The 13,590-nt window shown below is 44.4% G+C and overlaps 1 protein-coding gene across 2 annotated transcripts in view; it reads right to left on the reverse strand.

The window, feature by feature from the left end:
* The window catches only part of agk (acylglycerol kinase), a 118,645-nt gene extending 105,278 nt beyond the window's left edge, over positions 1–13,367 (reverse strand). For both annotated transcript variants that reach the window (XM_041216390.1, XM_041216389.1), the window contains exon 1: positions 13,201–13,367. In XM_041216390.1, coding sequence (XP_041072324.1) covers positions 13,201–13,301 — 101 coding nt within the window. In that variant the 5' untranslated portion in view covers positions 13,302–13,367. The remainder of the gene's footprint in view (positions 1–13,200) is intronic.
* Positions 13,368–13,590: the final 223 nt, after the last annotated feature.

The raw sequence follows: 13,590 nt of genomic DNA on the forward strand, positions 1-13,590 counted from the left end.
AGGGTTATTTCTAAATCTCCATATCACAGCTGCCCCATTTTAAAGCGTCATTTCTAACTCTCTATATTGCTGCTGCCCGGGTTAAATGGTCATTTCTAAAACTCGGTGTCAGAGCTGCCCGGTAAAAGGGTCATTTCTAATTCTCTGTATCACAGCTGCCCCAGTTAAAGGGTCATTTCTAACTATCTGTATCACTGCTGCCCCAAAGGGTCATTTCTAACTCTCTCTATTGCTGCCCTGGTTAACGGGTCATTTCTAACTCTATTGCAGCTGCCTCAGTTAAAGGCTCATTTCTAACTCTGTATATCACAGCTGCCCCAGTTAAAGGGTCATTTCTAACTCTCTCTATTGCTGCCCTGGTTAAAGTGTCATCTCTAACTCTCTCTATTGCTGCTACCCCACATAAAGGGTCATTTTTAACTCTATGCATCACTGGTGCCCCAGTTAAAGGGTCATTTCTAACTCTCTCTGTTGCTGCCCCTGCTAAAGGGTTATTTCTAAATCTCCATATCACAGCTGCCCCATTTTAAAGCGTCATTTCTAACTCTCTATATTGCTGCTGCCCGGGTTAAATGGTCATTTCTAAAACTCGGTGTCAGAGCTGCCCCGGTAAAAGGGTCATTTCTAATTCTCCATATCTCAGCTGCCCCATTTTAAAGGGTCATTTCTAATTCTCTATATTGCTGCTGCCCGGGTTAAAGAGTCATTTCTAACTCTGTATCACAGCTTACCCGATTAAAGGGTCATTTCTAACTTTCTGCATCACTGGTGCCCTAGTTAAAGGGTCATTTCTAACTCTCTGCATTGCTGCTCTCCCGATTAAAGGGTCATTTCTAACTCTCTGCATCACTGGTGCCCCAGTTAAAGAGTCATTTCTAACTCTCTATTGCTGCCCCAGTTAAAGTCTCATTTCTAACTCTCTGTATCACAGCTGCGCCGGTTAAAGGGTCATTTCCAATTCTCTGTATCATAGCTGCCCCAATAACGGGTCATTTCTAACTCTCTGTATCACAGCTGCCCCAGTTAAAAGGTCATTTCTAATTCTCTGTATCACAGCTGCGCAGGTTACAGTGTCATTTTTAACTCTCTGCATCACTGGTGCCCTAGTTAAAGGGTCATTTCTAATTCTCTGTATCACAGCTGCCCCAGTTAAAGGGTCATTTCTAACTCTCACTATTGCTGCCCCGGTTAAAGGTGATTTCTAAATCTCTCTATTGCTGCCCCTGATAAAGGGTCATTTATAACTCTCCGTATCAGTGCTGCCCCATTTAAAGGGTCATTTCTAACTCTCTCTATTGCAGCTGCCCCAATAACGGGTCATTTCTAACTCTCTGTATCACAGCTGCCCGGGTTAAAGGGTCATTTCTAAATCTCTCTATAGCTGCCCCAGTTAAAGGGTCATTTCTAACTCTCTGTATCACAGCTGCCCCGTTTAAAGGGTCATTTTGAACACAGTATCACAGCTGACACAAATAAAGGGTCATTCTAACTCTCTATTGCTGCCCCACATAAAGGGTCATTTCTAAATCTCTCTCTTGCCGCCCTGTTTAAAGAGTCATTTCCAACTCTCTGTGCCAGTGCTGCCACGGTTAAAGAATCATTTCTAACTCTATGCATCACTGGTGCCCCAGTTAAAGGGTCATTTCTAACTCTCTCTATTGCTGCCCTTGATAAAGGGTCATTTCTAAATCTCCATATCACAGCTGCCCCATTTTAAAGCGTCATTTCTAACTCTCTATATTGCTGCTGCCCGGGTTAAATGGTCATTTCTAAATCTCGGTGTCAGAGCTGCCCCGGTAAAAGAGTCATTTCTAATTCTCTGTATCACAGCTGCCCCAGTTAAAGAGTAATTTCTAACTCTCGCTATTGCTGCCCCGGTTAAAGGGTGATTTCTAAATCTCTCTATTGCTGCCCTTGATAAAGGGTCATTTATAACTCTCCGTATCGGTGCTGCCCCATTTAAAGGGTCATTTCTAACTCTCTCTATTGCTGCTGCCCCAGTTAAAGGGTCATTTCTAACTCTCTGTATTGCTGCCCCAGTTAAAGGCTCATTTCTAACTCTCTGTATCACAGCTGCGCCGGTTAAAGGGTCATTTCCAATTCTCTGTATCATAGCTGCCCCAATAACGGGTCATTTCTAACTCTCTGTATCACAGCTGCCCCGTTTAAAGGGTCATTTTGAACTCCGGATCACAGCTGACGCAGTTAAAGGGTCATTTCTAACTCTCTGTATCACAGCTGCCCCGGTTAAAGTGTCATTTGTAACTCTCTATTGCTGCCCCGGTTAAAGGGACATTTCTAACTCTCTATTGCTGCCCTGGTTAAAGTGTCATCTCTAACTCTCTCTATTGCTGCTACCCCACATAAAGGGTCATTTTTAACTCTATGCATCACTGGTGCCCCAGTTAAAGGGTCATTTCTAACTCTCTCTGTTGCTGCCCCTGCTAAAGGGTCATTTCTAAATCTCCATATCACAGCTGCCCCATTTTAAAGCGTCATTTCTAACTCTCTATATTGCTGCTGCCCGGGTTAAATGGTCATTTCTAAATCTCGGTGTCAGAGCTGCCGCGGTAAAAGGGTCATTTCTAATTCTCTGTATCACAGCTGCCCCAGTTAAAGGGTCATTTCTAACTTTCTGTATCACTGCTGCCCCGGTTAACGGGTCATTTCTAACTCTATTGCAGCTGCCTCAGTTAAAGGGTCATTTCTAACTCTGTATATCACAGCTGCCCCAGTTAAAGGGTCATTTCTAACTCTCTCTATTGCTGCCCCGGTTAATGGGTTATTTCTAACACTATTGCAGCTGCCCCAGTTAAAGGGTAATTTCTGACTTTCTGTGTCACTGCTGCCCCGGTTAAAGAGTCATTTCTAACTATTGCTATTGCTGCCCCTGTTAAAGGGTCATTTCTAACTCTCTATACCACAGCTGCCCTGGTTAAAGGGTCATTTCTAAATCTTTCTGTTGCTGCCCCTGATTAAGGGTCATTTCTAAATCTCCATATCTCAGCTGCCCCATTTTAAAGGGTCATTTCTAACTCTCTATATTGCTGCTGCCCGGGTTAAAGAGTCATTTCTAACTCTGTATCACAGCTGCCCCGATTAAAGGGTCATTTCTAACTCTCTGCATCACTGGTGCCCTAGTTAAAGAGTCATTTCTAACTCTCTGCATTGCTGCTCTCCCAATTAAAGGGTCATTTCTAACTCTCTGTGTCACTGCTGCCCCAGTTAAAGAGAAATTTCTAACTCTCGCAATTGCTGCCCCGGTTAAAGGGTGATTTCTAAATCTCTCTATTGCTGCCCCTGATAAAGGGTCATTTCTAACCCTCTCTATTGCTGCTGCCCCAGTTAAAGGGTCATTTCTAACTCTGTGTCACTGCTGCCCCAGTTAAAGGGTCATTTCTAACTATCTCTATTGCAGCTGCCGCAATAACGGGTCATTTCTAACTCTGTATCACAGCTGCCCCGGTTAAATGGTCGTTTCTAACTCTCTGTATCACAGCTGCCCCGTTTAAAGGGTCATTTTGAACTCCGGATCACAGCTGACGCAGTTAAAGGGTCATTTCTAACTCTCTGTATCACAGCTGCCCCGGTTAAAGTGTCATTTGTAACTCTCTATTGCTGCCCCGGTTAAAGGGACATTTCTAACTCTCTATTGCTGCCCTGGTTAAAGTGTCATCTCTAACTCTCTCTATTGCTGCTACCCCACATAAAGGGTCATTTTTAACTCTATGCATCACTGGTGCCCCAGTTAAAGGGTCATTTCTAACTCTCTCTGTTGCTGCCCCTGCTAAAGGGTCATTTCTAAATCTCCATATCACAGCTGCCCCATTTTAAAGCGTCATTTCTAACTCTCTATATTGCTGCTGCCCGGGTTAAATGGTCATTTCTAAATCTCGGTGTCAGAGCTGCCGCGGTAAAAGGGTCATTTCTAATTCTCTGTATCACAGCTGCCCCAGTTAAAGGGTCATTTCTAACTTTCTGTATCACTGCTGCCCCGGTTAACGGGTCATTTCTAACTCTATTGCAGCTGCCTCAGTTAAAGGGTCATTTCTAACTCTGTATATCACAGCTGCCCCAGTTAAAGGGTCATTTCTAACTCTCTCTATTGCTGCCCCGGTTAATGGGTTATTTCTAACACTATTGCAGCTGCCCCAGTTAAAGGGTAATTTCTGACTTTCTGTGTCACTGCTGCCCCGGTTAAAGAGTCATTTCTAACTATTGCTATTGCTGCCCCTGTTAAAGGGTCATTTCTAACTCTCTATACCACAGCTGCCCTGGTTAAAGGGTCATTTCTAAATCTTTCTGTTGCTGCCCCTGATTAAGGGTCATTTCTAAATCTCCATATCTCAGCTGCCCCATTTTAAAGGGTCATTTCTAACTCTCTATATTGCTGCTGCCCGGGTTAAAGAGTCATTTCTAACTCTGTATCACAGCTGCCCCGATTAAAGGGTCATTTCTAACTCTCTGCATCACTGGTGCCCTAGTTAAAGAGTCATTTCTAACTCTCTGCATTGCTGCTCTCCCAATTAAAGGGTCATTTCTAACTCTCTGTGTCACTGCTGCCCCAGTTAAAGAGAAATTTCTAACTCTCGCAATTGCTGCCCCGGTTAAAGGGTGATTTCTAAATCTCTCTATTGCTGCCCCTGATAAAGGGTCATTTCTAACCCTCTCTATTGCTGCTGCCCCAGTTAAAGGGTCATTTCTAACTCTGTGTCACTGCTGCCCCAGTTAAAGGGTCATTTCTAACTATCTCTATTGCAGCTGCCCCAATAACGGGTCATTTCTAACTCTGTATCACAGCTGCCCCGGTTAAATGGTCGTTTCTAACTCTCTGTATCACAGCTGCCCCGTTTAAAGGGTCATTTTGAACTCCGTATCACAGCTGACGCAGTTAAAGGGTCATTTCTAACTCTCTATATCACAGCTGCCCCGGTTAAATGGTCGTTTCTAACTCTCTGTATCACAGCTGCCCCGTTTAAAGGGTCATTTTGAACTCCGTATCACAGCTGACGCAGTTAAAGGGTCATTTCTAACTCTCTATATCACAGCTGCCCCGGTTAAAGGGGCATTTCTAACTCTCTCTATTGCTGCTGCCCCACATAAAGGGTCATTTCTAAATCTCTCTCTTGCTGCCCCGTTTAAAGAGTCATTTCCAACTCTCTGTGCCAGTGCTGCCCTGGTTAAAGGGTCATTTCTAACCCTATGCATCACTGGTGCCCCAGTTAAAGGGTCATTTCCAACTCTATGCATCACTGGTGCCCCACTTAAAGGGTCATTTCCAACTCTCTCTATTGCGGCACCGAGTAAAGAGTTATTTCTAACTCTCTCTGTTGCTGCCCCGGTTAAAGGGTCATTTCTATCTCTTTGTATCACAGCTGCCCAGTAAAAGGGACATTTCTAACTGTGTATCACAGCTGCCCTGGTTAAAGGGTCAATTCTAACGCTCTGTATCACACCGGCACCAGTTAAAGGGTCATTTCTAACTCTCTATTGCAGCCACGGTTAAAGGATCATTTCGAACTCTCTGTATCATTTCATCAATGGGTTAAGGAGTCATTTCTAACTCTCTGCATCACTGGTGTCTGAGTTAAAGGGTCATTTCTAACTCTCTGTACTGCTGCTGCCCGGGTTAAAGGGTCATTTCTAAATCTCTCTATTGCTGCCCCAGTTAACGGGTCATTTCTAACTCTCTCTATTGCTGCCCCGGTTAAAGGGTCATTATTAACTCTCTGTATCACAGCTGCCCTGGTTAAAGGGTCATTTATAACTCTCCGTATCGGTGCTGCCCCATTTAAAGGGTCATTTCTAACTCTCTCTATTGCTGCTGCCCCAGTTAAAGGGTCATTTCTAACTCTCTCTATTGCAGCTGCCCCAATAACGGGTCATTTCTAACTCTCTGTATCACAGCTGCCTGGGTTAAAGGGTCATTTCTAAATCTCTCTATTGCTGCCCCAGTTAAAGAGTCATTTCTAACTCTCTGTATTGCTGCCCCAGTTAAAGGCTCATTTCTAACTCTCTGTATCACAGCTGCGCCGGTTAAAGGGTCATTTCCAATTCTCTGTATCATAGCTGCCCCAATAACAGGTCATTTCTAACTCTCTGTATCACAGCTGCCCCGTTTAAAGGGTCATTTTGAACTCTGGATCACAGCTGACGCAGTTAAAGAGTCATTTCTAACTCTCTATATCACAGCTGCCCCGGTTAAAGTGTCATTTGTAACTCTCTATTGCTGCCCCGGTTAAAGGGACATTTCTAACTCTCTCTATTGCTGCCCTGGTTAAAGTGTCATCTCTAACTCTCTCTATTGCTGCTACCCCACATAAAGGGTCATTTTTAACTCTATGCATCACTGGTGCCCCAGTTAAAGGGTCATTTCTAACTCTCTCTGTTGCTGCCCCTGCTAAAGGGTCATTTCTAAATCTCCATATCACAGCTGCCCCATTTTAAAGCGTCATTTCTAACTCTCTATATTGCTGCTGCCCGGGTTAAATGGTCATTTCTAAATCTCGGTGTCAGAGCTGCCCCGGTAAAAGGGTCATTTCTAATTCTCTGTATCACAGCTGCCCCAGTTAAAGGGTCATTTCTAACTCTCTGTATCACAGCTGCTCCAGTTAATGGGTCATTTCTAATTCTCTGTATCACAGCTGCCCCGGTTAAACGGTCATTTCTAACTCTCCGTATTACAGCTGCCCTGGTTAAAGGGTCATTTATAACTCTCCTTATCACTGCTGCCCCAGTTAAAGGGTCATTTCTAACTCTCTCTATTGCTGCTGCCCCAGTTAAAGGGTCATTTCTAACTATCTGTATCACTGCTGCCCCAAAGGGTCATTTCTAACTCTCTCTATTGCTGCCCTGGTTAACGGGTCATTTCTAACTCTATTGCAGCTGCCTCAGTTAAAGGCTCATTTCTAACTCTGTATATCACAGCTGCCCCAGTTAAAGGGTCATTTCTAACTCTCTCTATTGCTGCCCTGGTTAAAGTGTCATCTCTAACTCTCTCTATTGCTGCTACCCCACATAAAGGGTCATTTTTAACTCTATGCATCACTGGTGCCCCAGTTAAAGGGTCATTTCTAACTCTCTCTGTTGCTGCCCCTGCTAAAGGGTTATTTCTAAATCTCCATATCACAGCTGCCCCATTTTAAAGCGTCATTTCTAACTCTCTATATTGCTGCTGCCCGGGTTAAATGGTCATTTCTAAAACTCGGTGTCAGAGCTGCCCCGGTAAAAGGGTCATTTCTAATTCTCCATATCTCAGCTGCCCCATTTTAAAGGGTCATTTCTAATTCTCTATATTGCTGCTGCCCGGGTTAAAGAGTCATTTCTAACTCTGTATCACAGCTGACCCGATTAAAGGGTCATTTCTAACTTTCTGCATCACTGGTGCCCTAGTTAAAGGGTCATTTCTAACTCTCTGCATTGCTGCTCTCCCGATTAAAGGGTCATTTCTAACTCTCTGCATCACTGGTGCCCCAGTTAAAGAGTCATTTCTAACTCTCTATTGCTGCCCCAGTTAAAGTCTCATTTCTAACTCTCTGTATCACAGCTGCGCCGGTTAAAGGGTCATTTCCAATTCTCTGTATCATAGCTGCCCCAATAACGGGTCATTTCTAACTCTCTGTATCACAGCTGCCCCAGTTAAAAGGTCATTTCTAATTCTCTGTATCACAGCTGCGCAGGTTACAGTGTCATTTTTAACTCTCTGCATCACTGGTGCCCTAGTTAAAGGGTCATTTCTAATTCTCTGTATCACAGCTGCCCCAGTTAAAGGGTCATTTCTAACTCTCACTATTGCTGCCCCGGTTAAAGGTGATTTCTAAATCTCTCTATTGCTGCCCCTGATAAAGGGTCATTTATAACTCTCCGTATCAGTGCTGCCCCATTTAAAGGGTCATTTCTAACTCTCTCTATTGCAGCTGCCCCAATAACGGGTCATTTCTAACTCTCTGTATCACAGCTGCCCCAGTTAAAAGGTCATTTCTAATTCTCTGTATCACAGCTGCGCAGGTTACAGTGTCATTTTTAACTCTCTGCATCACTGGTGCCCTAGTTAAAGGGTCATTTCTAATTCTCTGTATCACAGCTGCCCCTGTTAAAGGGTCATTTCTAACTCTCACTATTGCTGCCCCGGTTAAAGGTGATTTCTAAATCTCTCTATTGCTGCCCCTGATAAAGGGTCATTTATAACTCTCCGTATCAGTGCTGCCCCATTTAAAGGGTCATTTCTAACTCTCTCTATTGCAGCTGCCCCAATAACGGGTCATTTCTAACTCTCTGTATCACAGCTGCCCGGGTTAAAGGGTCATTTCTAAATCTCTCTATAGCTGCCCCAGTTAAAGGGTCATTTCTAACTCTCTGTATCACAGCTGCCCCGTTTAAAGGGTCATTTTGAACACAGTATCACAGCTGACACAAATAAAGGGTCATTCTAACTCTCTATTGCTGCCCCACATAAAGGGTCATTTCTAAATCTCTCTCTTGCCGCCCCGTTTAAAGAGTCATTTCCAACTCTCTGTGCCAGTGCTGCCACGGTTAAAGAATCATTTCTAACTCTATGCATCACTGGTGCCCCAGTTAAAGGGTCATTTCTAACTCTCTCTATTGCTGCCCTTGATAAAGGGTCATTTCTAAATCTCCATATCACAGCTGCCCCATTTTAAAGCGTCATTTCTAACTCTCTATATTGCTGCTGCCCGGGTTAAATGGTCATTTCTAAATCTCGGTGTCAGAGCTGCCCCGGTAAAAGAGTCATTTCTAATTCTCTGTATCACAGCTGCCCCAGTTAAAGAGTAATTTCTAACTCTCGCTATTGCTGCCCCGGTTAAAGGGTGATTTCTAAATCTCTCTATTGCTGCCCTTGATAAAGGGTCATTTATAACTCTCCGTATCGGTGCTGCCCCATTTAAAGGGTCATTTCTAACTCTCTCTATTGCTGCTGCCCCAGTTAAAGGGTCATTTCTAACTCTCTCTATTGCAGCTGCCCCAATAACGGGTCATTTCTAACTCTCTGTATCACAGCTGCCTGGGTTAAAGGGTCATTTCTAAATCTCTCTATTGCTGCCCCAGTTAAAGAGTCATTTCTAACTCTCTGTATTGCTGCCCCAGTTAAAGGCTCATTTCTAACTCTCTGTATCACAGCTGCGCCGGTTAAAGGGTCATTTCCAATTCTCTGTATCATAGCTGCCCCAATAACGGGTCATTTCTAACTCTCTGTATCACAGCTGCCCCGTTTAAAGGGTCATTTTGAACTCCGGATCACAGCTGACGCAGTTAAAGGGTCATTTCTAACTCTCTGTATCACAGCTGCCCCGGTTAAAGTGTCATTTGTAACTCTCTATTGCTGCCCCGGTTAAAGGGACATTTCTAACTCTCTATTGCTGCCCTGGTTAAAGTGTCATCTCTAACTCTCTCTATTGCTGCTACCCCACATAAAGGGTCATTTTTAACTCTATGCATCACTGGTGCCCCAGTTAAAGGGTCATTTCTAACTCTCTCTGTTGCTGCCCCTGCTAAAGGGTCATTTCTAAATCTCCATATCACAGCTGCCCCATTTTAAAGCGTCATTTCTAACTCTCTATATTGCTGCTGCCCGGGTTAAATGGTCATTTCTAAATCTCGGTGTCAGAGCTGCCGCGGTAAAAGGGTCATTTCTAATTCTCTGTATCACAGCTGCCCCAGTTAAAGGGTCATTTCTAACTTTCTGTATCACTGCTGCCCCGGTTAACGGGTCATTTCTAACTCTATTGCAGCTGCCTCAGTTAAAGGGTCATTTCTAACTCTGTATATCACAGCTGCCCCAGTTAAAGGGTCATTTCTAACTCTCTCTATTGCTGCCCCGGTTAATGGGTTATTTCTAACACTATTGCAGCTGCCCCAGTTAAAGGGTAATTTCTGACTTTCTGTGTCACTGCTGCCCCGGTTAAAGAGTCATTTCTAACTATTGCTATTGCTGCCCCTGTTAAAGGGTCATTTCTAACTCTCTATACCACAGCTGCCCTGGTTAAAGGGTCATTTCTAAATCTTTCTGTTGCTGCCCCTGATTAAGGGTCATTTCTAAATCTCCATATCTCAGCTGCCCCATTTTAAAGGGTCATTTCTAACTCTCTATATTGCTGCTGCCCGGGTTAAAGAGTCATTTCTAACTCTGTATCACAGCTGCCCCGATTAAAGGGTCATTTCTAACTCTCTGCATCACTGGTGCCCTAGTTAAAGAGTCATTTCTAACTCTCTGCATTGCTGCTCTCCCAATTAAAGGGTCATTTCTAACTCTCTGTGTCACTGCTGCCCCAGTTAAAGAGAAATTTCTAACTCTCGCAATTGCTGCCCCGGTTAAAGGGTGATTTCTAAATCTCTCTATTGCTGCCCCTGATAAAGGGTCATTTCTAACCCTCTCTATTGCTGCTGCCCCAGTTAAAGGGTCATTTCTAACTCTGTGTCACTGCTGCCCCAGTTAAAGGGTCATTTCTAACTATCTCTATTGCAGCTGCCCCAATAACGGGTCATTTCTAACTCTGTATCACAGCTGCCCCGGTTAAATGGTCGTTTCTAACTCTCTGTATCACAGCTGCCCCGTTTAAAGGGTCATTTTGAACTCCGTATCACAGCTGACGCAGTTAAAGGGTCACTTCTAACTCTCTATATCACAGCTGCCCCGGTTAAAGGGGCATTTCTAACTCTCTCTATTGCTGCTGCCCCACATAAAGGGTCATTTCTAAATCTCTCTCTTGCTGCCCCGTTTAAAGAGTCATTTCCAACTCTCTGTGCCAGTGCTGCCCTGGTTAAAGGGTCATTTCTAACCCTATGCATCACTGGTGCCCCAGTTAAAGGGTCATTTCCAACTCTATGCATCACTGGTGCCCCACTTAAAGGGTCATTTCCAACTCTCTCTATTGCGGCACCGAGTAAAGAGTTATTTCTAACTCTCTCTGTTGCTGCCCCGGTTAAAGGGTCATTTCTATCTCTTTGTATCACAGCTGCCCAGTAAAAGGGACATTTCTAACTGTGTATCACAGCTGCCCTGGTTAAAGGGTCAATTCTAACGCTCTGTATCACACCGGCACCAGTTAAAGGGTCATTTCTAACTCTCTATTGCAGCCACGGTTAAAGGATCATTTCGAACTCTCTGTATCATTTCATCAATGGGTTAAGGAGTCATTTCTAACTCTCTGCATCACTGGTGTCTGAGTTAAAGGGTCATTTCTAACTCTCTGTACTGCTGCTGCCCGGGTTAAAGGGTCATTTCTAAATCTCTCTATTGCTGCCCCAGTTAACGGGTCATTTCTAACTCTCTCTATTGCTGCCCCGGTTAAAGGGTCATTATTAACTCTCTGTATCACAGCTGCCCTGGTTAAAGGGTCATTTATAACTCTCCGTATCGGTGCTGCCCCATTTAAAGGGTCATTTCTAACTCTCTCTATTGCTGCTGCCCCAGTTAAAGGGTCATTTCTAACTCTCTCTATTGCAGCTGCCCCAATAACGGGTCATTTCTAACTCTCTGTATCACAGCTGCCTGGGTTAAAGGGTCATTTCTAAATCTCTCTATTGCTGCCCCAGTTAAAGAGTCATTTCTAACTCTCTGTATTGCTGCCCCAGTTAAAGGCTCATTTCTAACTCTCTGTATCACAGCTGCGCCGGTTAAAGGGTCATTTCCAATTCTCTGTATCATAGCTGCCCCAATAACAGGTCATTTCTAACTCTCTGTATCACAGCTGCCCCGTTTAAAGGGTCATTTTGAACTCTGGATCACAGCTGACGCAGTTAAAGAGTCATTTCTAACTCTCTATATCACAGCTGCCCCGGTTAAAGTGTCATTTGTAACTCTCTATTGCTGCCCCGGTTAAAGGGACATTTCTAACTCTCTCTATTGCTGCCCTGGTTAAAGTGTCATCTCTAACTCTCTCTGTTGCTGCTACCCCACATAAAGGGTCATTTTTAACTCTATGCATCACTGGTGCCCCAGTTAAAGGGTCATTTCTAACTCTCTCTGTTGCTGCCCCTGCTAAAGGGTCATTTCTAAATCTCCATATCACAGCTGCCCCATTTTAAAGCGTCATTTCTAACTCTCTATATTGCTGCTGCCCGGGTTAAATGGTCATTTCTAAATCTCGGTGTCAGAGCTGCCCCGGTAAAAGGGTCATTTCTAATTCTCTGTATCACAGCTGCCCCAGTTAAAGGGTCATTTCTAACTCTCTGTATCACAGCTGCTCCAGTTAATGGGTCATTTCTAATTCTCTGTATCACAGCTGCCCCGGTTAAACGGTCATTTCTAACTCTCCGTATTACAGCTGCCCTGGTTAAAGGGTCATTTATAACTCTCCTTATCACTGCTGCCCCAGTTAAAGGGTCATTTCTAACTCTCTCTATTGCTGCTGCCCCAGTTAAAGGGTCATTTCTAATTCTCTGTGTCATAGCTGCCCCAATAACGGGTCATTTCTAACTCTCTCTATTGCTGCCCCTGATAAAGGGTCATTTCTAAATCTCCATATCACAGCTGCCCCGGTTAAAGGGTCATTTCTAACTCTCGGTGTCAGAGCTGCCCCATTTAAAGGGTCATTTCTAACTCTGTATCCGAGCTTTCCTGGTTAAAGGGTCATTTCTAACTCTCTGTATCACTGCTGCCCCATTTAAAGGGTAATTTCTAACTATCTGCGTCACTGGTGCCCTAGTTAAAGGGTCATTTCTAACGCTCTATTGCTGCTGCTGCAGTTATAGGGTCATTTCTAACTCTCTATTGCTGCTGCTGCAGTTATAGGGTCATTTCTAACTCTCTGAATCACTGCTGCCCCAGTTAAAGGGTCATTTCTAACTCTCTCTATTGCTGCCCCGAGTAAAGGGTCATTTCCAACTCTCTGTATCACAGCTGCCCAGTAAAAGGGTCATTTCTAACTCTCTCTATTGCTGCCCCGGTTAAAGGGTCATTTCTAACTCTCTGTATCACAGCTGCCCAGTAAAAGGGTCATTTCTAACTGTGTATCACAGCTGCCCTGATTAAAGGGTCAATTCTAACGCTCTGTATCACCCCGGCACCAGTTAAAGGGTCATTTCTAACTCTCTGCATCACTGGTGTCCAAGTTAAAGGGTCATTTCTAACTCTCTGTACTGCTGCTGCCCCGGTTAAAGGGTCATTTCTAAATCTCTGTACTGCTGCTGCCCCGGTTAAAGGGTCATTTCTAAATCTCTCTATTGCTGCTGCCACAATACCGGTATCGCCTGTGCAGCCAGTTCGCTCCCCAGCTCAGTCCGCAAACCCCAGCCGCTGTTTTCTTCCAGTGATTGCGGAGAGTTTTCAGCAGCTTTGCCATGCTGCTGGCTCCAAATTCGCTTTGATCCTCCCCCCCGTGGCCTGAAATGAAGCTTCCGTTTGTTCACATGGATACCGGTTCCGTGTGTAAAGCTGTCCGCCCAGGAACTACTCACTTCCCATCCAGTTCCACACATCGATCCGCAGTAACATTCTGGATATCGGGAAAAGGCATCAGATCTTACGCATCCTTAGGTCGCCCTTTGGTTAAATGCAAACTGACAGGATGGCACCAACACAAACAAAAACAAAAACTGAACCACCTGGAAAACTCAGCAGGTCTGAGAGCA

Source organism: Carcharodon carcharias, chromosome 21 (assembly GCF_017639515.1).
Source record: "Carcharodon carcharias isolate sCarCar2 chromosome 21, sCarCar2.pri, whole genome shotgun sequence".
Lineage (NCBI taxonomy): Eukaryota > Metazoa > Chordata > Chondrichthyes > Lamniformes > Lamnidae > Carcharodon > Carcharodon carcharias.